Raw genomic sequence first — 25,297 nt, 5'->3', positions numbered from 1 at the left:
CACACTACTGTGAGCACAGTTAGAGGAACATAAGTGAAAGCTATGCTGGTGTTCAGAAGCTCTGTCCACACAATCAAGAGACCTGGATATCTTCAAATATTTTTCCACCCATATGGTGGCCAGAAATAAAATTTTAAGTAAAGGTAGAGATGTGGATGTTGGTGACCCCTGTGAACATTTAATGTCCTCAAAAGTCAGTGCAAAACAGTAACAAGCTAAATTTAAGTAGTCTAATGCTTCATTTAAAGTCAATGTTACAACTTTTAAATATATATATATATTAAGTGTTAAAGTGCTTATCAATTATCCTGTTGTCAGTGCCCTCATTGGCCAGATCATAGAAAGGAGGAAGCTTTCTGTCTAACGGAACAGAAAACTGCCTGCACATTTTTCTCTGCCTACATAAATAAAACAGCTAAAGGTTGCTTCTTTTTTTTATGGAAGCTGAACATTCAGCAAAGGGGCTGCTTTCTGCTCCAGTCTTACCCACCTGCTCACTGCTGCACCATAATGTCAAACAATTGTCCTTGGCATGACTCCACAGGGTCTTCATCACGCTATCCTTGCTGAGTAGCACCAGCTCCTTGCCATCTGTAGGCCGGTAGCTGAACAACAGACAGACACAAGTGAGACCACAAGCATCCCTCTCCTCGGTAAGAGATGGGCGGTGATGCCAGGCAGCATCTCTTACCTCAGTCTTGTGTGCTGTGGTGAGAGCTCCAGCTTCTGGCACACTTTCTCCAGGAGGCTGCTGTAAGGCAGCTCAGGGCTTGCTTGCAGAGCTACTGTGTATTTATAGTGCACCTTGATAACATACGGAGTTGAGGTGGCCAGGCCAACAAACTGTAGCAGGAGGGAAATGATACAGGAGAGCTGTAATCTTTTAATATGTCAACAATAATTTGAAATGTGTTCTCAGGATCCTGTTAAGGGCAGGGGGGAGAGTGCTTAATGTTTTAAACAAAGTGCTCCAGCATGTATTGGGATTTCTGGCATGGGACCTGGATCGAAGCCTTACCCTTTGAAAAATCGAAGAGTGTCTTTTGTATATGCTCAGATGTGCTTTTTATTTATTTACAATCTTTGTCACACTGTTCAATATGAAAGCTCTCTGGGAAGCATGCACTATTACTATACAACTATAACCCATTAAAAGATTACGGTACAGCATAAAAATTCTGGAAGTAAATAGTAAGATCAGTTTAACAAAACCCCAGGAGCAATAAACAGCTCTTCACCTGACACCAAAAAGACCACAAAGTTGGCACCCAGTGAGCATCTGTAAGAGACCATTTCACAGCCAGTGCATTCCCACCAGAAAGGACTCCTCCCGCAGAGCCACCCACCACAGCTAGAGGTTCGGCTAGCCATATATGGAAGGAGAAAATCCTTCAAGTAACAAATCAAGCTAAACGCTTTAAAACTCAAAACCAGTACTTTGATCTGGGCCTGAAAACAGACTGGAGGCCAGTGTAGATGACAATGCATGGGCATAATATGATCCCCAAATCATCTAGTCATACAGCCCTCTTCTAGACTAATGGAAGTTTCTGGACTGTTTTCAAATAAAGCCCCGCATACAATGCATTGCACAAATCCTAATGAGAGATTCCCAGAGCATGGATAACAGAAACAAGTCTATCTCTGTCCAGGTAAACCACAATTGGAGTATCAGGCTAAGCTGCTGAAATGTGCTTGGAGGCCGCTCATGCCTCTAATCATACTGCAGGATTAATAAGCACCCCCAGACTGCGCCCCTGACTTTTGGGGGGCAGGATTGGAGAACCTGTCGCTTTCCAGTTGCCATCAGCCTCAGCACAGCGATGATGGGAGTTGTAGTCCCTGGAGGGGGACAGGTTCCCTTACTCTGCTTTAGGAGGAATAACAAACCCCTCCTGAACAGGTTGAATGCCACCTACTAACAATCCCTCAATCTTGTCTGGATTAAGCTTCAGTGGCCGTCACTCAATCCCTTACTGGATTTAGGCACTGATATAGTACACCGAGTGCCTCACCTGAGTTTAGTGAAAAATGAGGGAGAGAACACTGTCATCTGTATCTTGGTGACAACTCAGTCCAAATCTTTGGATGACATCTTCTTCCAGTGGTTTCAGGTAGCTGTTAAACAGCATGGAGGACAGAATTTGATTTATTTGATATAAATCAAATAAATAATAGAACCCTGTAGGACTTCAAAGCATAACTATGATGGGTTCAGCAGAAAGCCCACATATCTGTCTGCTGGAATTGGTCATTCTAAGAGCAGAACCATAGCAGAGCAATACCTCCTACAGAGTCTGGAAGAACCTCCTGATACAGAAACCGATGAAAGGTCCAAAAGAATCAACAGGTCTACTTTCCCCGTCTCCCAGGGTAAAGGATATCCCACAAGATGACAAAGGCAGTTTCTATTCCAAATTCAGGCCTGAAAGCCTACTGAGATAGATCTAGAAAATCAGTGTAATCCAAGAGTGCCTGGAGTTAGCCAGCAACCCCTAAAACCTGGGGCCGGTTCACATTGGGATTTAATTATATCATTATACATGACACTTTATTGCTTAAAGAAAAGGCATGGCCAATGGGGGGGGCTAAATGGGTGTGTTTAAAGGAGGAGCGGTGGGGCTACAAAACCAACGATGCTTGAAAGGGTTTTTTTTCCCCTTATGCTACTGGTTTATCAACGGAATGTATGAACACTAATGTCCTTCTTCAACAAAGTATGAATTAGCTAATACAAACTCCTGAAAGCTTAAATCAAGCTCTCAAGCTGAAAATTTAGAAGTCAGCATTGATACTTTGCGGCCCTTAGGTTTCCACCTATCCACATTCAAATTCAGAATGTGAGAACTCCACACACCCCCACAAAAAAAAATGTTTTGGTTCCATGATGCATAAATACCCAGTGTAGGCCATTGTACAAGGTCTCTGGCCTATTTCTCCTTTCCAAAGCTCACAGTACAAGGAGATCATTTACCTGTGGTGCTGTTCTCTCAGCTGCAAGGAAAAAGAAAAGCAGTTTTCTAAACAGATTTTGTAAGTGTGCCTACACAGTATGTAAGCTCAGTGCTATGGTTCAGTAATATACAGCTTATCCCACAGGAGCAGTAACAGGCTGGATCTCTGCACACCAGAATGTAAAGAGCCCTGATCTTGAAGAATGGATTGCATCACTTTCAGACTGCAGGGTTTGCTCATACTTAAAACAAAACAAAAATAACTCCTTGCAAGTAGAAAACCAGTATAATGGGGGCAAACACTGGGCTACAACCTTTCAGCCTGCTGTTTAGTTTTCTCCTTACAGAGAGTTTTTCCTTCTAACATGGACATGAATTCCAGAGGGATAGCTGTGTTAGGCTGTTGCAGCAAAGAGCCACAAGGGGAAGCATTCAAAATTACACTCCCTCCCGCCATCTGTAATGTTACTTTCTATTCTGCCACCTCAGAATTCTTCCATTTCACTCTGCTGCACGTGTAGATCCAGCCATGTTCTCTATTGAGAGTGAAATAAGAATCTGGAGGATGCTGTCAACCATATCCTGGTTGTACAAATTGGCCTATTCCCATGTAGATATGTTTAAGCTTAAGATGCGTGTTTCAGAATTATTTTTGCAGTAAGATTTTTGCCTGGAGATGAGTCGTCATAAACTCACTACCTAATTATGGCAGCAATCCTATACACATTTACTTGGGGATGTCCCACAAAGGGGGACACAGCTTTCAAATTAAAATGTATGGGTTTTATTAAACTCATATTTAGAGACGACCCATTGAAATCAATAGAACAGAATAACTTCCCCATTGATTTCAATGGATCTGTTTTGAGTATGATTCAGCAAGATACAACCCTGTAGGATTAGGATGAACATGGACCTTTCCCTATATGCTTCTGTAAATGTGATTGTAAAACTTATGGGCATAATCCTACTGAACTTTAGGACAAGTGTGTTGATTTCAAGGGGAGTTTGTTGTATTTATTTATTTACAAAATTTATTTATAAACTGCTCAATAAGAGGTTCATTGGGCAGTTTACAAGTAAAAATAAATATTATGAGGCATAAAAATAGGACTTTATTTTTTAGCATTCTGTTCGAATCAATAACAGTGGGGAGGAGAGCCTGGCTGAGAGTCCAGAGTCTGTGAGTTCAAATCCCCGCTCGTGTCTCCTGGGTGTAAAGGGCCAGCTAAAGATCACCCCCACAGTGAGTGGCTCAGGGGTTACGTGCCCTGCCACCTGTGCAGCTGTGGGCAAGCTGCATAGTCCCAAGGAGCCCAGCTGCCCCCTAGCTGGCAGTTGCGGACAAGGAAGGGGCTGGCTTGTGCAGCTGTGGCAAACTGAGCAGGCCCTAACCAGCTGGGGAGGACTAGCCTCGGAGGCAATGGTAAACCCCCTCTGAATAACGCTTACCATGAAAACCCTATTCATAGGGTCGCCATAAGTCGGTATCAACTTGAAGGCAGTCCATTTCCATTTTTCAAGTCAATAAGGCAAAGACCCTGAACTAAACACGTTTGCTTGGAAGTAAGTCCCTTTGGCTTCAATGAGACTCATGCCTGTGTATGTTTGCATAGAAATGCAAACTACTAAACTTTGGGTGACCTACAGAGCTGGATCATGCCCTAGATTTCTTCTGTAAACAGAGAATATATATATATATATTAGGATAAGGCCCTAAGTGTCATATCATTGGGTCACCCTGATAAAGACAACCCTAAAGCTGGAAGACGTTATAGATGGGAAAGGGTAAACCAAACACCAAATACTTTACTCAGATCCAATGCAAATGTAATACTACCCCACTCTAAAGTTTTGCAAAGTTTGCAAATTAGAAGTCAGCTTTCAGAAAGTATGTTGTCTCTTACATCGCCCACAATGCCCCCCTCTCCATAATGAATCCCACCACCACCATCACAGCTTTCCTTGTAGGAATTAATCATGATTTGGAGTTGGATTGTACTTCGGCACTAACCCTGGTTAATGCTCGTTATAGTTCCTACATATATCAGAATTCAAAACCATCGTTTCAAATAGGTCTAAGTTATCATTCATTATGTTTGGTGCGCAGCTTCTTTGCTGTGGTCAACAAAGACAAGAAAAAGAAGGGCCGAGCAAGGGCATGCCTCTGCAGCTGGCTCCTGACTTAACAAACATGATTTGCAGGATGCTACTAGCAGCAGGCCTATATCCATCCTGTCTGCATCCCATTGCTCCCCACAAGTTGAAGGGTGATGTCTGAAGAAGCAGGGAGTCTCCTCTACTCATGGAGATTTAGAACTGCAAAATTTGGGTTCTAAATCATGCAAGAATTATTATTATTATTATTATTTATTAGACTTTTATACCGCCCGACTAGCAATAGCTCTCTCTTAATGACTAGCAGGCTCCCCACTTCAGAAACTTTACCCTTGCTCCAACTCATGGAGAGCAATGGGCACAGCTATGTGTGTGTGTGCATGCGCATGCGCATGCACACACACACACACTTGTCCCTGTTTATCCTATTCTCATGTAGTCTTTCCAGTCATGCAGCATGTCCGAATAGGGCTACTGTTATATCCACATTGTACCTTAGAAAAGATTCACCGTCTGTTACTTACCTGGGGGAAGCCTGTCAGGGCATTCTGGGGCAGCAAAGCTGGGTGGGGCAGGGATGTCCATTTCTGCATTATTTTCCTCCTGTGTGAAACAGAAATTGTATGACTGACATGCATCTGTGCATAGTACTGGCAGCAGTTGCTGTGCCAATCCCAGAAATAAGCAATCCAAAATAGGTAAAGTGGTCCCTTTTTGTTGGAAGTGAAAGAGCAGGCAAGGTTTGGAGTAGGGATGCGGAAGAAATTCACATCCGAATGTTGTGATGCAGTTCTCCAACTAACCAATATTTACAAAAATGCATATATTAAGGGGAAAATGAATGTTAGTAAAAACAACATGCAACAATGCATTGTTGTTCTTGTATGCTGTGATGTCCTTATATGTTAAAAACTGTAAATATGGTAAGTGCGGGTTTATATAGGGATATGTGGTAAGTGAATTGAGTAAGAGGGGGGAGTACATGGGCTAGAATGCGGGAGAATGTTGGATGATGATTGGCTGAGCGTTTGAGTGGCTGAAGGTATAAATGAGAGGATGACAGTTGGTTCAAGGTTCTGTTTTGTGGGGGGAGTTGAGAGGAGAGTGATTGGGAAGGAGTTGAAGTGGGAGGCAGTGGAGATTGAGTTGACAGAGTTCTGAGGGAGGTTTGGATTCTGTTAGGCTGATATGTGGACAGAATATATATAACTGGAAACATAAGAGTGACACTATAGGAAACCATACACTTGTTAAACATTCCTAAAGTAATCTTGTTATTTCCTAGTGTTATCAAATAAATACTTTTATTGGTTTACCAAAAGCCTGATCCTTGGCTGGGGATACACAGACCAGAAGGGAGGGCAGGGTAATTACCAAGGCTGAAGGGAAACTGTATCTAATGGTGGCAGCGGTGAAGGGAGATATTGTAACATCGTCAAGTATCCAGAGCAACCCAGGACTGTATGCTTTATAGACAAAGATACAGGGGGGTTGTGGACAGCAAGGGCACACAGACACAAAGTAACAAGCCATAGGGAGACTAAGGCGAAGTCTCTAGCAGTATTGTTTACAGGGAGTGGCTGGTGGTGCTGCCTAGCAGTGGGACCTTGAGAGATCTGTGCTAGAGCGGAGTGAGAAAAAATAAAAACGATGATCCTGACTGGTGGTGTCCAGAGGTGGTGCCTAGTGAAAGGCGGTAGCCACAAGCAGGTGGGAACCTGACAGGTGGAGCCAAAGGTGGGATCATCACATATGCCTTCAAGTTGATTACGACTTATGGCGACCCTATGAATCAGCAACCTCCAATAGCATCTGTTATAAACCACCCTGTTCAGATCTTGTAAGTTCAGGTCTGTGGCTTCCTTTATGGAATCAATCCATCTCTGGTTTGGCCTTCCTCTTTTTCTGCTTCCTTCTGTTTTTCCCAGCATTGTCGTCTTTTCTAGTGAATCATGTCTTCTCATTATGTGTCCAAAGTAGGATAACCTCAGTTTCATCATTTTAGCTTTTAATGATAGTTCCGGTTTAATTTGTTGTAACACCCAATTATTTGTCTTTTTCGCAGTCCATGGTATGCGCAAAGCTCTCCTCCAACACCACATTTCAAATGAGTTGATTTTTCTCTTATACACATTTTCACTGTCCAACTTTCACATCCATACATAGAGATCGGGAATACCATGGTCTGAATGATCCTGACTTTAGTGTTCAGTGACACATCTTTGCATTTGAGGACCTTTTCTAGTTCTCTCATAGCTGCCCTCCCCAGTCCTAGCCTTCTTCTAATTTCTTGACTATTGTCTCCATTTTGGTTAATGACTGTGCCAAGGTATTGATAATCCTTGACAAGTTCAATGTCCTCATTGTCAACTTTACTGTTACATAAATCTTTTGTTATTACTTTAGTCTTCTTGACTTTCAGCTGTAGTCCTGCTTTTGTGCTTTCCTCTTTAACTTTCATCAGCATTTGTTTCAAATCATTACTGGTTTCTGCTAGTAGTATGTATCATTTGCATATCTTAAATTATTGATATTTCTCCCTCCAGTTTTCACACCATCTTGGTCCAATCCCGCTTTCCATATGATATATTCTGCATATAGATTAAACAAATAGGGTGATAAAATACACCCCTGTCTCACACCCTTTCCGATGGGGAACCAATTGGTTTCTCCATATTCTGTCCTTACAATAGCCTTGTGTCCAGAGTATAGGTTGCGCATCAGGACAATCAGATGCTGTGGCACCCCCGTTTCTTTTAAAGCATTCCATAGTTTTTCATGATCTACACAATCAAAGGCTTTGCTGCAATCTATAAAACACTGGGTGATTTTCTTCTGAAATTCCTTGCTCCGTTCCATTATCCAACGTATGTTTGCGATATGATCTCTGGGACCTCTTCCCTTTCTAAATCCAGCTAGGACGTCTGGCATTTCTTGCTCCATATATGGTAACAGCCTTTGTTGTAGAATCTTGAGCATTACTTTACTTGTATGGGATATTAAGGCAATAGTTCGATAATTACTGCATTCCCTGGGATCCCCTTTCTTTGGAATTGGGATGTATATCCAGTCTGTGGGCACTTCCAGTCTGTGGACAATTGTTTTCTTTTCCATATTTGTTGATGAATTTTTGTCAAAATTTGGACAGATTCCGTCTCAGTAGCTTGTAGCAACTCTATTGGTATGCCATCTGTTCCTGGTGATTTGTTTCTTCCAAGTATTTTAAGAGCAGCTTTCACCTCACATTCTAACATTTCTGGTTCTTCCTCATACTGTTCCTCCATGAATGAATCTGTCATCCTTGCATCTCTTTTATAGAATTCTTCAGTGTATTGCTTTCATCTTCCTTTTATTTTATCGTGGTCTGTCAGTGTGTTCCCCTCTTGATTTTTCAACATCCCTATTCTTGGTTTAAATTTCCCTTTAATTTATCTAATCTTTTAGATATTAATCCCTTTATTAATCCTTTTAATTTCTCTAATCTCTTTTTATGACCTTTTTGTTGTTCTCTTCTATTTCTATACAGTAACTATTGTAATAATTCTGTTTGTTCCTACCTACTAGTTGCTATATTGTTGCATTTAGGGTTCTGACCGTATTTCTATCTCCTTTTGCTTTCCTTCTCTCTTTAACCATTTTAAGACTTTTGTCAATCATCCATTGAGGTCTTTCTCTCTTTTTAACTAGAGGTATTGTCTTTTTGCATTATTTACTAATGTCTCTGATTTCAATCCATAGTTCTTCTGGTTCTCTGTCAATTAAGTTTAAAGCCTCAAGTCTGTTTCTTATTTGATCTTTATGTTCTTCTGGGATGTTACTTAAATTGTATTTTGGCATTATGATTGCTTTGTTGTTCTTCTTTAGCTTTACTCTGATTTTCAATATTACCAGTTCATTATCTGTACCATAGTCTGCTCCTGGTCTTGTTTTCACAGAAAGTAGATCCTTAGCCATAACGAATTTTGAGTGCGAAAAACCACAGACTGTGGTGGGCTCATCTGACCATCTCCTAGGTAGTCTTGTTTTTGCAGAAAATATGGAACTTCTCCATCTTCTGCTACCAATTATACAATCGGTTTGATACCTATATTGACCATTTGGTGATGTCCATGTGTACAATCGTCTTTTCCGTTGCTAAAAAAATGTGTTTGCAAGAAACAAATTATTGGCTTCACAGAATTCAGTAAGTCTTTCTCCTGCTTCATTCTATCTCCTAAGCCCCATTTTCCACAGTTCCTAGTTCTTCTCTGTGCCCTACTTTTGCATTCCAGTCCCCCATAATTATCAGAACATCTTATTTTGGTGTGTGATCAGTTTCTTCCTGTACTTCAGCATAAAATCTCTCCAGTTCCTCTTCTTCTGAGTTTGCCGTTGGAGCATGAACTTGAATGATAGTTATGTTAAAAGGTTTCCTGTTAAATCTCATTGATATAACTCGCTCAGACCCAATTGCTTTTGCTACATCAGTTCTCACTATTAAAGCAACCCCGGTTCTTCTTAATTTCTCCTTTCCTGCATAAATTATTTTGTAGTTGCTTGATTGAAAATGTCCCATTCCCGTCCATTTTAATTCATTCACACCAAATATTGTAATGTTGATATGTTCCATTTCTTGCTTGACAACTGCTAACTTTCCCTGGTTCATGCTTCTCACATTCCATGTTATATTAAGATAATTTGTTTGTAAAAATGTGCATATTAAAAACTGTAAACCAAAACATGTTTATTAGGAGAAATTCCCACTAAAACGCTGAGAAATTTTCATGAGGATAGTTTAAAAAACAAAAACACAAATTGTTGCAGAAACTGAATTTAAGATTTAAAAAAATGAAAAACAGAATTGAAAACGACAGATCCTTCCATCCCCAGTTTGGAGTTACTCCACAGGCAGAAAGTATTCAGCTTGGCAGAAGAATGTTATGTGTGCAACTTGAAGCATTGCCTAATCTTTCACCAACAATTATCCAGTTAATTATTTCAGGACCTACATATGAGCTTATATTGGATCCTGCCTATTGGGTCCTGGGAAGAAGTGTACATGGATAATCCAGTCACACACATTGCCCTCATTGCCATTCCTTCAAAAAGAGACCCTGTGACTAGGTGAACTCTTGACCCCATCGTGGAGGGAGACCTGAGTTCAAATTTTAGCTGTTCTTAGGCAAGTTGCTGTCTTCCCAGCTTTAATTTTCTATCTGAGAAATAAGAACAACAGATGTATTTAGACTGAGAACAAACGATAAGTGGACAGTAAAACAATGTGGAAAGTGTCAGGTGCATGGCGGTAACATGGTAAAGCTGGAAACAGATGTGAAAATATGTGTTTGGCTGCTATGGGAAATGAGAGGTGTGCCTAATGTTAAAGATGCCTTACCTGTTCCCTAATGTTACAACATTAACCATTTCCCTTCCTAACATTTTTGGCTCCTGCTGGCAAGATGCCAGTCAGCACGTGGGCAAACAGTCCTAGATGTTATGGAGGAGGAGAGGCGAACTACACACATGGACCCATTTTGGGCAAGCAACCCTGGGATATATTCTCACATCTAGCTTTGCCCTAACAATTAGTGTTTATTGTCTTACCCGGACGGAAGGTTTGTTCTGCATTTCCATTGGCTCTAGATAGTTGCAGGGTACAATCCCTTTCTGTACAAAAAGCAAAAGCAAGAAATTGCTAGGAGGCAGGATGGTGTCAGAGTTGTACCATGTTGGCAAAGAACAGACTGTGGACACAGAAAGTCTCATTCACCCTTTGCTTCTAATCTCCACATTTTGAATGGCAGCATTTTGACTTGGCTGATTCATTTTTTCAGAGCAATGCAGGTCCCTTTACATGAAATGTTGCCTGAAAGCGCTGAGAGAGGATGGGGGGTATCTGTATTTCTTTCATCCCAGGACAACCTCTTACATTCATTTCATTCAGCTTTTATCTAATTTGAGTGGTGCTTCCCTACTATAGAGAGAAGAACAGGCAAGGGTGTTGTCTCTTTTATTACTAAAACTGTTGTAGCGTACAACAGAAAACAGCTACTTGCCTTTGGTATAAAGCAAAGCCCAAGTGCAAATGTGCAAAGCCCCCCCAACCCACACGGTTATCTTGGGTCAAGAAAGCATGGCTCCTTTGCATGGGATCCTGGAGCCTGGTTGAATAAGACACTACTCCATGGAAAGGTTCCATTTAGAAATTTAACTAGCTACATTAGACTGATTTTTAATTTCATTTTAAGTCTCTCTATGTAGTTGTTGCTTTCCCTTTTCCCTCAATTAAAATAATTTATAATAATAATTGAAATTTGAGTTCATTGGTTTGAAGAGGCAAATCTCTGGAATTTCTCACTAGCATTTTCCCCATAGGTTAGACTGCACTTTTGTTAAAGCTCGCTCTTTAACAACATAAGAACATAAGAAGAGCCTGCTGGATCAGGCCAGTGGCCCATCTAGTCCAGCATCCTGTTCTCACAGTGGCCAACCAGGTGCCTGGGGGAAGCCCGCAAGCAGGACCCGAGTGCAAGAACACTCTCCCCTCCTGAGGCTTCTGGCAACTGGTTTTCAGAAGCATGCTGCCTCTGACTAGGGTGGCAGAGCACAGCCATCACGGCTAGTAGCCATTGATAGCCCTGTCCTCCATGAATTTGTCTAATCTTCTTTTAAAGCCGTCCAAGCTGGTGGCCACCTTTGTATTCAAAGGGTTGTTCACCAGGTCCTTGGCTTTGCGAAAGTAAATTCAGAGCTTCTCTCTGCGCCCCCTCCCAGAGGTGAGCTAAGGGGATTGGTCTTGAGCAACAAGACTCTAAAATCCCCCAAGCGGCTAGACAGACTAGGGTGTGGCAGGTGCTTCATCCTGTGTAGTGATGGTCTACTGTAATTCTTTGGAGAGGGTCCCTAACACAAAAAGTAGGTCAGTACGGAAAAGACCTACCTCACCTTCCCTAATCCGTGACAGTCACCAATCAGTTCTGGCTGAAGAACTAGTGAGAAACCAGCCCGGAAACCTCTTAACCTCTTAACAAGAAGCTAGAGGGGGTCGTGTGATACCGCCTGACTCCTATAAAAGCTTTTGGATCACATTAGTCTGAAGAAGTAGCATTTGCGTTAACTGAATTACTTTATTGGGTACTGCACTATATTTCCTGCTGTTTGTGCAACCAATGCCTAGTTATACTACCTAACTGTACTTATTTAATGGAAATACTGTAGTGGGTAGAGTGTTTTTCTAGTGGGCTTCAATTATCACCTCACCTATGAAGATCAGGGGGTGGCCTCGGTCAAATCCCTCCCTCTCCCTCAGTCTAACATAATCCACATGGTGGTTGTGACATAAAATAGGGTAATCCTCATAAACACTACTCAGAGCTCCTTGGAGGAAGGTTGAGGTATAAATGTGATAGAAAAATTTCTCACCATGCAGCCTATGATAACAATAATGTGGAGAGGTAACCCAGAGTTTATAGTTTAGTTGAAGGCAACTAGAAAGCAACCCCAAAAAGGCATCAGCAGTTCACGTCAGTGGGACGGCATAGGTATTTCCTACAGAATTATCCTTCCAGCTTTATAATACCTTCCCGTTAAAGACAACAGTGGCCCAGTTGTCTTTTGCCTTCTTCAAGACAAAAACAATGTTGCCAGGAAGGACTCCAAGTTCTTCTGCTGTTTCTGGTGTAAATTCATACAAGACTCTGTGAGGTTCTCCCTGCAGGGCCCTGCGTGACAAAGCCATTGACAGTTTAACAACAACAGCAACCACCACCTCCACCTAACTGCTTTGCTGCACAGCCAGGTTCCCTGAGGAGAACAAACACAAGATGAGTGCAAAAATCATCCTGCCAGGGAGCTGGACATGTGGTGAAGCAGTCAGGTCGCTGCTTTGTTTTATTACCCACATGCCCAGAGGTCCTTCAGGACTGGCCATGCTTTACAAATGATATTTATATTTTTGAAACATTCTGTATTAAACAGTTGATCCTGAGTAGAGAAAGAAGGGGGGAGGGAGAGGCAAATATGCCAAGCATGTAATTCTGTTTTCACAAGTCAGGTCTTAAATCTGTATGTTTGCTTGTTTGGAGTGTTTTATTTCCCTTTTTTTGGGAGAATGATGTTTCTATTATTATATAAATACATGGGAACAGCTAGACTTTACAGTGCTGTATCAAATTCTAAACAGAATTTAGGGTTTATTTTAACTATTCCTTATGTCTGGACAATGTGTGCTGCTGTGTACTGCGAGTCACAGAATTTTGATCTTACCTGAGGGTTTCTGGCGATTTTGGTCTGGGAGGTGGGTCTGATGTCTGCAAACAACATATTTTAGTGTTAGGCTCGCCTTATATAAAACTAGACGTTCAGATTTTTTAAACTCAGGCCCTGAAAAAGTGCTATTTGGTTAGAGTTCATTTAGGCTGAGGAGAGATAGTGACACTTTTGGATTACCATGGGGTGGAGAGTGTCATCATTGCCACTGCGTCAGCCCAAGGCATTTTGCTTCCTGCAGTGAGAGACCAGATGGCACCTTGTCATCTTGGGGAAAGGGCCTTATCTCAGTGGCAGAGCATCTGCTTTGCATGCAGAGGGTCCCAAATTCGATCCCTGGCATCTTCAGGTGGGGTTGGAAGAGACTCCCACCTGAAATCCTGCACAGCTGCTGCCAGTCAGGGTAAACATACTGAGCTAGATGTGCTGTTGCGTTGGCTCAATATAAGGCACCTTCCTATATTCCATGTACAGAAGCTGATTGGACTGGCAGTTGACTCTTCAACCCTGGCAGCAGGACAATATCCTCCCACTGCACCTCTGGGCAGCAGGCTAGTTTACGGGATGCCTGGCACACACAGCTCTGTCTTCTAACACCTCGCCATTGTTCATTTACCACTTGTGCTTGGCACCTACTTCTGCCCACTCAAACAAATGCTGCCATGCAACGGTGCTGCTGTTGGCGTGCATCAAGTGAGCAGGGCAACACATGCCCCTACCCAGTGCCTGCTGGAGCGTATATGGCCTGGGCTGCCTGCCTCTCTGCCTGCTCTCTTCATCAGGGGATTTTCCCAGTGCTGCTGTCTGTGACACACAGCCACCCTGGCCAGCCAAGCTCAAATACTGCTGCTGCCAGGACACTGATCTCAAGAGGACAAGAACTGGCAGGGAGTTGCATCTGGCCACCTTACTCTGCCTAATTGCCTGCAAAACATAAAGCATATTCAATTCTTCTTTCCTTTTATTTGTTTATTAGATTTATATCCCGCTCTTTCTCCCAGTAGGAGCCCAGAGCAGCAATGAGCAGTGTAATGTGGGAGCCAGAAAAGCTGGCAAAATTGGAAAATTGGCTGCAGTTTCCCAGTTCACAGAAGGGAAGAACCAATGGAACATTTATTTGTTTATAAAATTATTTGTATGCTGCTTTTCAGCCCTGTAGCCAGTTACATTGTTCATGCCACTAGAACACTTGCGTGAAGAGTTATTTGTGGAAGCAAGTGGCTGATTGAACTGACCCTCAAAAGAAAGAGAAAGCCTGTCTCCACAGATGTGTGTATGTTGCAAATGTCACAAGCTAATGCTTGTGACCTCACTGGAACAAGCAGCACACTTCCTTTCCCCCACTTCCCATCTATGAAGCAACTTTAATATGATGAAAAATGAACACATATTGGCACTTTGAAAATGGAGAGGGGGTAGAAAAAAAGTTACCTGCACCCTTTCACAAAACCACAAAGCAACAGTCTTCTATATCAAGATCATGTTCTTTTTTTCCTAGGGCAAACTAAACGTGGTGCTAGCATCCGCCTCCACAAATGGCAGCTACACTTTACCCATATCGTAACCTCACAGCCTGCCACTTTCCCCCAACCCTGCCACATATCACTGGCTGCTGCTGCCAAGGTGACAGTTCCCTTTTCTCTTACACTGGAGGAAATACCTCTTCTGATCTGTGGGTTTTTTTACATCTGCAATTTTCTAACCACATTTTTTTTTAAAAAAAAAATTCAGTTTTATGAATATAATATTTAAAAGAAAAAATAGTGAAGAAAAATAAAAAGATACAAATATTACATATTTTGAAATACATTATAACATTATAATTATTATTTATTTATTGCATTTATATTCCACCTTTTCTCCAAAGAGCTCAAGGTGGTGTACATGATTCTCTCCCCTCCTCATTTAATCCCCACAACAACCCTGCGAGGTTAGGCTGAGAGGCAGTGACTGGCCCAAGGTCACCCAGTGAGCTTCATGGCTGAGCAGGAATTCGAATCCTGGTCTTCCAGGTCCTAGTCCAGCACTCTGCCACATTTTGTGAATATTTTTGATTGATTATACCAATAATCAATAAACATTGACCAATTCAATTTTCTGCCTATGTTCAGTCCAAAGGCCCACCTGATCCAACATCCTGTTCTCAAAGTGGTCAACAAGATTAGGGATGGGCGAGAAATTAGATTCAGTTCGCATTTAAAGCCAAATGTATCAAATTTGCACTTTCCAAAACAATATGAGAACCAAAACACAGCCAGCCTTTGAAATTCACACTTATCCAAATTTTGTGATGCAGTTCACCAACCCAGCAACGTTTACAAAAATGCACATATCAGGGGAAATGTACACCAAATGAATATACTGCTGAAAATAATATACAAAAATCATACTATTAGGATAAATTGCTTGCAAAAAATGTGTACATCAATCAAAGCTGCATAAAAATGTATTTATTAGGAGAAAGTCACACTAAAATGATGAAGAATTTTCATGAGGATTTAAAAAAAATATGCAAATTGCGGCAGAAATGCAGAGAACCGAATTTAAGATTAGAAGAATTAGAAACCGAAAGAACCAAAATGAATGGAACCTTCCATCCCTAACGCAAATGCCCATGATGGGAAGCCTACAAGTGCAAGAGGACTTGTCTGACTTCTGCTTCCCGGCAACGTATTCAGTGGCATATTGCCTCTGACCTCATAGGCAGCATAATAGCCATCATGACTTCCACTCTTATGTAGCTTGTAAGCTTTGCCATAGTTTACTGTATTTTAAAAGAATAAGTGAAAGCAATCTGCTCCCTCAGTTAATAGGAGACGTCTTTGTAATTGTTAAAATGTTTTTAATAGATTAACTGACAGGATGCTGCAGCCCTAGTCTGACATCCTTCTGGAGAGGTGGGACATTAAACAGAACTGTGAAATTACCCCAAGCAACAGTCTTTTAAAATATGGGGCATCTGACAATGTTATCCACCTCATCCTATAAAGTTAAATGGTCACCAGCCGGAAACAATAGCAGGCAATTATAGCAAGAGGGATGGCTGGAGAAGTATGAAGGTAAATAGAAGCAGAGGGCATTTAGTTCTGAGAAAGCCAACTTTGTGCCCAATAGAGATGAATGATCATTGTCAAAGCAAGAGGATAAGTGAGCAAGATTAAGCAGTTCTATCTTACCTGAGGCTGAAGGGGAGCAAAGCCCGAAAACTCATCATTGTCAACCACCGATGCCACAACCTGGAGACAGAAGGAGGAACATGTCTGATTTCTATATTCTCACTGGTAAGGCAAAGATTTTATGATCTCTTGTTTTATTTTTTTTCTCCATGCTGATCAAATTAATCTGCTGGGTACTACATCTTCAGCACTACATAAATAAATAAAAATCTTGCGCAATTGTGCAGGGTCCCCGATTTCTTTTCTATGTTAGGGATCCAACCAGAGTTGCTTTTGCTTGGATCCCAGCATTCCTCACAGACAGATTAAGTGAAGGTGAGACCTCTGCCTAATGACTATTAAAAGTAACTTCACATGACATGCTGGGCAATGTGTTCATGGCTCTGGAAGGAATGTAACTGGCAACTAATGGCACATGCCCAGGCACTAGTATAGTATGAGAAAGGAGGGACTAAAATTATGTTACTAAAGTTCTATTAGACATCTGTACTGAAAAATCAGCTACATCTTATAGCTAGCAAAGAGAGTGCTTAACCATGACTCCTGCTTTGGATGACACACTAAGCCAAACCTTGGCTTAGCTCAGCACAGTGTGGCAGTAAAAAGGACCGGAGAGGAGGAGCAAAGTAGCTGCAAGCTCCTTTCCAGGAGCTCACACATTTGTGTGGTCTACCTAAGGCATAGTTTGGCTTACAGTGTTATGTGAACTGGGTCATAGCCATGTTGAACAATACTATTGACTTCTTGGAAAACAGGAAGACTAACTAGCTCTGTTGAAGGCAAAGATAAAATTACCTTTGACTTCAATGGAACTTGGATTTGGTTCAATATGCCTGTCTCCTTTACACCCTCTTTTTCTTCCATCTGTATCTGTGCCATTAACTTCCTTTTTCTTTTTTTAACTTTAGCTTCACTTGCAACAAAGTTAAGGGGTGACATCCAACAATATCTGCCCACCAGTGGAACAGAGTTTTGCTCACGCAATGGGACTTCCTTTTTTCCTCCCCCCCCATCCTGTGCACCCCAAAAATCTGCTGAGGGCCTTCTGGAGCAGATTTGAGAGGCGTGGGGGGCTTTAGTGGAGAGGAGAGGGAAGTCCTGTTGTGCAAACGGAAGACTGCTTATGCAACACTGACTCCTTGAAGGTTTTTAACAATGCAATGAAATTATAATTTAAAAACCATGCACAACCTCTTTGAACTGAATTGTACAACAAGGAATCTTATCTGAAAGTGTTGATTTTTATTATTGTGGTGTGTCTTTTAAAGATAGTATAACATTAAAACATGGTTCCAGTTAGTTGCCACCTTTTCAGCCAGCCTCTATAGTTGTGTCTTTCACAGTGACTTGATCAGGAGGTGATCATGGCTGCCTCCATGCTATGAAGGCATCACTTGCTGATTTCTGCAGATCAAGTGGCTGGCCAGGTTGTTTTTTTCTTGACAGTTGGCAACTCTATTACAGTCTGACCTGAATAACCTTTTAGGAACACATGTGAGATGAAATTTGTTTGGTAATTCTACTTTTGCTATAGATTAACTTCTTACCATGGCCTTCCCTAAATAATCCTTCTTCTCCAGCTGTGCCACTTGCTTCTCATTCGGCCGAAAGAACTTCCCTTCAGGAATCACTATGGGCTCAAATAATCTTTGCTTCTGTACATGAAAAACACACAAAAATCAATCACTTCCCCCTGCTGTCAAAGGTGATCTGCTACAAAGCAGAGGTTACTCCAGCATGCTTTGTTCCGTGTTTGTTATGCATCATCCCTGATAGCTGGCCATGCTGGCTGGGGCTGATGGGAGTGCAGCAACATCTGCAGGGTGCCGTGCTGAGAAAGGCTGCTATAGTCATTCTAGCGATCAAATGCAAAGGAGGGCAGGGCTCCTTTGTAACTCTGAATAATGGTATAGTAGATGGAATTTCAGAATGGTACAGTAGAAAACCACCACCACCCACCACTACTTAAATCTTAAATTCAGTTCTCCACGTTTCTGCAGCAATTTGTAATTTTTTCTAAAATCCTCATGAAAATACTCCAGGATTTTAGTGCAAGTTTCTCTGAATAAACACATTTGTGTAGGCAGTTTAATTAATTAATTAATATCCCGCCCTTCCTCCAGGAAGGAGCCCAGGGCAGCAAATGTACACATTTTTGCAAGTCATGTCTTATCATATAATGCATTTTTGAATGTTATTTTCATTCATGTATTCAATTGTATACATACTTTACTGTAATATATACATTTTTGTAAACATTGGTTGGCTGGCGAACTGTATTGCAAAATTAAACGACGTGCGAATTTAAAAGGATGGCTGTGTTTCAGTTCTTGTATTGTTTTGTCAAGTGTGAATGACTTGAAATGTGAACTACATCAAAATTCTAGCCCATCCCTGACCATCACATGCACACATACACCTCTTGATGGGGGTCACCAGGTCTCAGGATTTGAATGGGCTGTTGTGCAGTCTCTGCCGTCGCGGCTCTGCGCCCTGGATTTCGGCGTGACTGCTGTGGGCTGTGGGCTTGGGCGCTCCGCTGTCGCTGTCGCTACGACTGTGGTGACCGTCATCATTGTGCGGCCGTCGTGGACTCAGACGTCGCCTTCCTGCTGTTGCTGCAGTTTCGAGTGCTGAGCGCTTGCCGCCGCTGCTGCTGCGACCTGCCGCCTGAGTTGCCATCACCGTTGCTGTGACTGCCGCGGATCTGGGTGTTGTTTTACTACTGCTTCGTCCCAACACCCTTGAACTGTCCTGGGATTGTTGTCATCGCTGCTAATCGTTGTTGCTGTCGCCTGGACCTTACAACCTTTGTGATCGCTACCATTGATGCTGTTGTTTGGTTGGGGGGGCATCGTCGCTCCATCGCTCCTGAGCCCCTGCCGTTGCGACTGCCGAGGTTGCGACCCGCTGGCCGCTGGGACATTGCTGTTGCTGCTGTGCTATTTGGATGTTTGTGTGGCTGTATGAATGAGTGTGTGATTGTGTATAAAACATGTGCTTTGTTATTTATTTTATTTTTATTATGTGCCTGGGCGAGAGGATAGTGTGCTGGGAGGGAGGACCAGAGGGGGCCCCAATCAGTGCAGTGACAGGTAATGGGAGGTATGGCGCTGTGAGGAAGACATGCCAGTTAAGGGAAACTCGACCCAGACAACTGGTGGCTGTGCCGTGTTCCGGTCCTCCTCACACCCACAGGATTGCTGGTAGTCTTATCAGCCAACCCTCGGATCTCCAGTTGCTGCTTCTTAATGCCAGATCGGTAAATAATAAAACCTCCCTCATCCATGATTTAATTATGGATGAGGCGGCCGATCTGGCATGTATTACCGAAACCTGGGTGAGCGATCTGGGAGGTATTAATCTCTCCCAGTTGTGCCCACCTGGATATTCGGTCCAGCATCTGGGTAGATCCGAGGGTCGGGGAGGGGGAATCGCTGTGGTCTATAAAAGTTCCATTCCTCTCGTTAGGCACCCTATGCAGGTGGCTAATGGCCTGGAGTGTCTGCACATTGCGTTGGGTCAGCGAGACAGACTGGGAATACTGTTGGTGTACCGTCCACCCTGCTGCCCAACAGCTTCTCTAACTGAGCTGACGGACGTGGTCTCGGATTTGGTGTTGCGATCCCCCAAGCTTTTGGTATTGGGGGATCTCAACATCCATGCCGAGGCCGCTTTGTCTGGAGCGGCTCAGGACTTCATGACCTCCATGACAGCCATGGGGCTGTCTCAGTTTGTTACTGGCCCTACGCATGTGTCAGGACATACTCTAGACTTGATTTTTGCCACTGGGTTAGGGGATGGTGATCTGGGAGTGAGGAATCTTACATCTATTCCTTTGTCATGGACAGATCACTGCCTATTGAGATTTAGACTCACATTGTCTTCTCCCCTCTGCAAGGGTGGAGGACCGATTAAGATGGTCCGTCCCCGGAGACTAATGAATCCTGAGGGATTTCAAAGGGCTCTAGGGAATTTTCCGGCTGATAAAACTGACGATTCTGTCGAAACCCTGGTCACTCTGTGGAATACGGAAATGACCCGGGCAGTTGACACAATCGCCCCGGTGCGCCCTCTCCGTTGCAGAGCTCAATTGGCTCCTTGGTTTACCTCGGAGCTAAGAGTGATGAAGCAAGAAAGGAGACGGCTTGAGTGCAAATGGAGGCGAACTCCCGACGGCTGTAATTATGGTCTTGTGAAGGCCTCTACCAGACGTTATGTGAAGGCGGTGAGGGCAGCAAAGAAGCAGTACTTTGCTGCCTCTATTCAGTCATCTTGTAACCGCTCAGCGGAACTTCATAAAGTTGTCCGGGGACTTCTACACTCTGGTCCTCCGGATGCAATACAACCATCGATAGCCCGCTGTAATGAGTTTGCGAGGCACTTCCAAGATAAGATCATTAACATCCGCCGGGACCTTGACTCCAATATTGTAGCAGTTGAATCTAATGAGGTGTCCAGAACACAGTCTTGTCCGGTTTTATTGGATGAGTTTCAGTTGGTACAGCTCGAGGATGTGGACAAGGTGCTCAGACAGGTGCGGGCGACCACTTCTGCTCTGGACCCTTGCCCCTCATGGCTAATAAAAGCTAGCAGGAATGGAACAGCCGGTTGGGCCAAGGAGGTGATCAATTCCCTCTTTACGAGAGGGAGTGGTCCCACTCTGCCTGAAACAGGCAGTGGTGAGACCGCTCCTAAAAAAGCCCTCCTTGGACCCTGATAATTTTAACAACTATAGACCGGTAGCAAATGTTCCATTCCTGGGCAAGGTTCTAGAGCGCGTGGTCACTCACCAACTCCAGGCTCTCTTGGATGAAACTGATTATCTGGACCCATTTCAATCGGGCTTTCGGCCGGGGTTTGGTACAGAAACGGCCTTGGTCGCCCTGTATGATGACCTCTGTCGGGAGAAAGACAGAGGGAGTGTAACTCTGTTGGTTCTCCTTGATCTCTCGGCGGCTTTTGATACCATCGACCATGGTATCCTTCTGGGGCGACTCACGGACTTGGGAATTGGAGGCACTGCTTGGCAGTGGCTGCACTCCTATCTTGGGAATCGCCTCCAGAAGGTGATGCTTGGGGAGCATTACTCGAGTCCCTGGGTACTCCAATATGGGGTCCCGCAGGGTTCAGTTCTGTCCCCCATGCTCTTTAATATCTATATGAAGCCGCTGGGTGAGGTCATCAGGAGTTTTGGAGTGCGTTCTCAGCAATATGCTGATGATACGGAGCTCTACTTCTCCTTTTCATCTTCTTCAGGTGAGGCTGTCAATGTACTGAACCGCTGCCTGGCCGCGATAATGGACTGGATGAGAGCTAATAAACTGAAACTCAATCCTGACAAGACTGAGATGCTGTTGGTGGGGGGGTACTCTGCACAGGTGGTTGATGTCAGACCTGCTCTGGATGGGGTTACACTCCCCCTAAAGGACCAGGTCCGTAGTTTGGGGGTCTTATTAGATCCGCTCCTGTCACTTGAGGCTCAGGTAGCCTCGGTGGCACGGAATGCGTTCTACCAGCTTCGGCTGGTAGCCCAACTACGACCCTATCTGGACAGGGAGAACCTCGCCTCAGTTATTCACACTCTGGTAACCTCTAGATTGGATTACTGTAATGCACTCTACGTAGGGTTACCTTTGAAGACGATTCGGAAACTTCAGCTAGTGCGGAATGCTGCGGCCAGAGTTCTTACTGGGACGAAGAAATTCGACCATATAACACCTATTCTGGCCCAACTGCACTGGCTACCTATATGTTTCCGGGCCAGATTCAAAGTGTTGGTTCTTACCTATAAAGCCCTTAACGGCATCGGACCGCAATATCTGAGGGAACGCCTCTCTCGCTATATACCTACCCGTTCACTGCGCTCGACATCTAAGGCCCTTCTCCGGGTCCCAACCCATAGGGAGGCCCGGAGAACAACAATTAGATCTAGGGCCTTTTCAGTGGTGGCCCCCGAATTATGGAATGCCCTCCCAGATGAGATACGCCTGGTGCCTTCTTTGTTATCTTTTCGGCGCCAGGTAAAAACCTACCTCTTCGCCCAGGCATTTTAAACTTAAATTTAATTTTATTTTAAACTTAACTGTAACTGTATTTTTATTTTATTCGTATTTTAATTTTGTTTTTAAATATGTTTTATATTGTATGTTTTAATCCACACTTGTTTGTTTTTAAATGTGGTTTTATTTTGCTGTACACCGCCCTGAGAGCTTGTTGCTATAGGGCGGTTTAAAAGCGTAATTAAATAAATAAAATAAAAATAAAAAGGGGCACATTTTAGACACTTTCTTGGGATGGGGTGCCAGAAGCAAAGTATGATATTCAATTATACTCCTACTCAGAGTAGACTCATTGAAGTGAATAAGCCTAAGTTAGTCATATCTGTTAATTTTAATGGATCTACTCTGAGTAGGATGTAGCTGAATATAATCCAAAGAGAGCGAGTTATTTTTGACAGGGCCCATTCCCAGCTTTCTCTCCTCACCGTAAAGTTTAAAACACCCTTTTATTTTCTGCATATTCATCTATTCAGTATCTACCTGTGTTTGTGAGGGACTGAGAGGTGGAGAAAATACAAATATATATATTTATTTTGAAAATGTGGAAAAGAGGGTACTAATTCTGTGCTAGAGATCAGCCAGTAGACGAGGCTTGACATCTCTTTAAAATAAAATAAAAAACACCAAGAGACTTTATCCACTACACTAGAATGCTTAGAACTCCCTCTGAGCCCGAGAGTGTGAGCCACAGGAGACCTGGCAACCTTAACTCTTGAAGACATAGGCTCCCTGCCCACTCTAGTATTTGGGTTACCCAACTAGAATGGCTGGATTCTCAAGAGAAGAATGATCCCCAACAGCAGAGTCATATTTAGATGTTTGGTACTCAAAGATGTGTGGACTAATCCCACCCCTTAGAAGGTGACGCATATGGTGATCAGCTTTTCCCACTAGCCACCATGTGTTCAACATCAATCTGAAGGGAGCCCATACGCAACGAGCTCCCTACATGAGGACAGGAAGCTTGACTGAGTGGAGTTCTCATGCCCATGCAGAGATCCCTACTTGTGTATCCCTGTTCTTGTGAAAGCCTCCATCAGTTATACTGAACAAGCAGTGACTGGGATATTGTGGCCAGTGTGTGCAGTGGCTTTGGGGTGGGGTGGCTAGCCTTCACATACTCACTAGTCCCTTCATACATTCATCTCTTGACCAGGCTTTTAGTCTCCTGTAACAATCTCGTTTGCTAGACTAAAGTGTACTCTTCTTTAAGACTTCCTTCATATCTTACGTGTTTCAAATCCATACAGTTGATCGCTTTTTCCTAGTGGAGCCTTACAGGACACTGAACCCAAGTGTGCTGATCCTTCCTCACTCTTTGTAGACTGATCTTGCATATTTATGTTTTACTTAAGAAATCACACTGCATTCAGTGCAATGTTCTTCCTAATAGACATGTAAAGAATTGAAGGGTCAGGCATCTGGTCCTAAATTCAATTTATTTTCACTTGGCCTGCTCCAGACACGACCCAACTTGACAGAAACACATGTTGCTCTGATCCCTGCCCAAAACTATGCCAGAAAAAGATGTGGAGATGGGAGGATGCTCAGAGAGCCTGACAGCAGGTTGCTAAGACTTTGGTCTCACTTTATCATATAAGTTCCTTCTTGCAAATATGTCTTACCCCAACAGTTGCTGCCATGAGAAGGATCACAGTTTGTGTGATTCCCAAGATGTCATTGACTCCAAAACTATGACACAGTCTTTCTCACCAACACACTTGCACTGAAATCCTAGACCTCAAAAGAAATTCAGGATGATCATTACAAACGATTTGCTACATTTCTAAGTAGAACTATCCCAGGACACACAAGCAACGTACATTATCTAAAGTTACAAGGCCCTTGGATTATGAACCTAGATTATTTTATTTCCCTTTCCTACTTTTTCTTACCAGGATGGATTCCATGGCTCTATCAATTTTGTTGTGCCGGGGCTCACTCTTCAATTTCATTGCCATTGTCAAATGCTCTTCAGCCTTCTTCCAGTCCTCCAGCTTGGCGTGAGCAAGTCCTATGTTGTATAACACCTGATGGACAAAGAGTAGGAGCACCAGAGAATAACAGCCTGAACCTAATAATATTTACTTGGAAGTTCCATTAATTTCCACTGAGTGCCAGGATGGGGTAGCAGGTAGAGTGCTGAATTTGAATTGAGAAGACCTGGGTTCAAATTCCTGAAGTTTACTGCATGACTTTGGGCCAGTCTCTCACCCAGAGGGAGAGCAGTATTCAACAAACCTAGTGATATCTAATGGCATTCAACAAACCTAGAGTCCAGACTGATGGATCTCTTGCTTTACCTACCTCACAGGGATGAGCTCACTGGAGGAAGGGCAATATACAAATATGATCAATGATAAATAAGCAGGTATGCTTAAGATTTCAATATGCAATTATTAGGATATCTTCCACTGAGCTGATCCCTTGGCTAGTTCCCAGCCCTCTGTAGATGAGCTGCATTGATTGAGTCAGAAGGACCTTATTCTTCAGCCTCTTGTGATCCTGGCTGGCTGCTTCCAGTGGTATTCAGCAAACCCAGAACTTACGTCGCAAGCAAACAACCTAAACTGCAGGCCTAGGATCTTGTAGTCTATTAGGTTGTTCCCTCGTAGCTGAGCAAATGCCTCTTTCAAGTCATTAATGGATGACTCATAACTGGAAAGCAAAGAAGGAAAGGATAGTAAGTGTTTCTGGGCCAAACAAAATGGCGGGCTCTTTTGACATTCCTCAAGATTGC

At 43.1% G+C, this 25,297-nt stretch overlaps 1 protein-coding gene across 1 annotated transcript in view; it reads right to left on the bottom strand.

The window, feature by feature from the left end:
• The window catches only part of NCF2 (neutrophil cytosolic factor 2), a 42,260-nt gene that overhangs the window by 9,747 nt on the left and 7,216 nt on the right, over positions 1 to 25,297 (bottom strand). The window contains exons 3-13 of the mRNA XM_061634065.1: positions 25,107 to 25,215; positions 24,453 to 24,587; positions 18,043 to 18,150; positions 16,496 to 16,555; positions 13,317 to 13,360; positions 12,631 to 12,772; positions 10,656 to 10,718; positions 5,597 to 5,675; positions 2,975 to 2,994; positions 692 to 843; positions 491 to 605 (exon numbers count right to left, since the gene is read on the bottom strand). Of these exons, the coding sequence (XP_061490049.1) occupies positions 491 to 605; positions 692 to 843; positions 2,975 to 2,994; positions 5,597 to 5,675; positions 10,656 to 10,718; positions 12,631 to 12,772; positions 13,317 to 13,360; positions 16,496 to 16,555; positions 18,043 to 18,150; positions 24,453 to 24,587; positions 25,107 to 25,215 (1,027 nt within the window). The remainder of the gene's footprint in view (positions 1 to 490; positions 606 to 691; positions 844 to 2,974; positions 2,995 to 5,596; positions 5,676 to 10,655; positions 10,719 to 12,630; positions 12,773 to 13,316; positions 13,361 to 16,495; positions 16,556 to 18,042; positions 18,151 to 24,452; positions 24,588 to 25,106; positions 25,216 to 25,297) is intronic.

This window comes from Rhineura floridana, chromosome 6, assembly GCF_030035675.1.
Source record: "Rhineura floridana isolate rRhiFlo1 chromosome 6, rRhiFlo1.hap2, whole genome shotgun sequence".
NCBI classification, from domain to species: Eukaryota; Metazoa; Chordata; class Lepidosauria; order Squamata; family Rhineuridae; genus Rhineura; species Rhineura floridana.
Note: the sequence above shows the minus strand (reverse complement) of the source record. Positions and strands in the feature narration are given on the sequence as shown.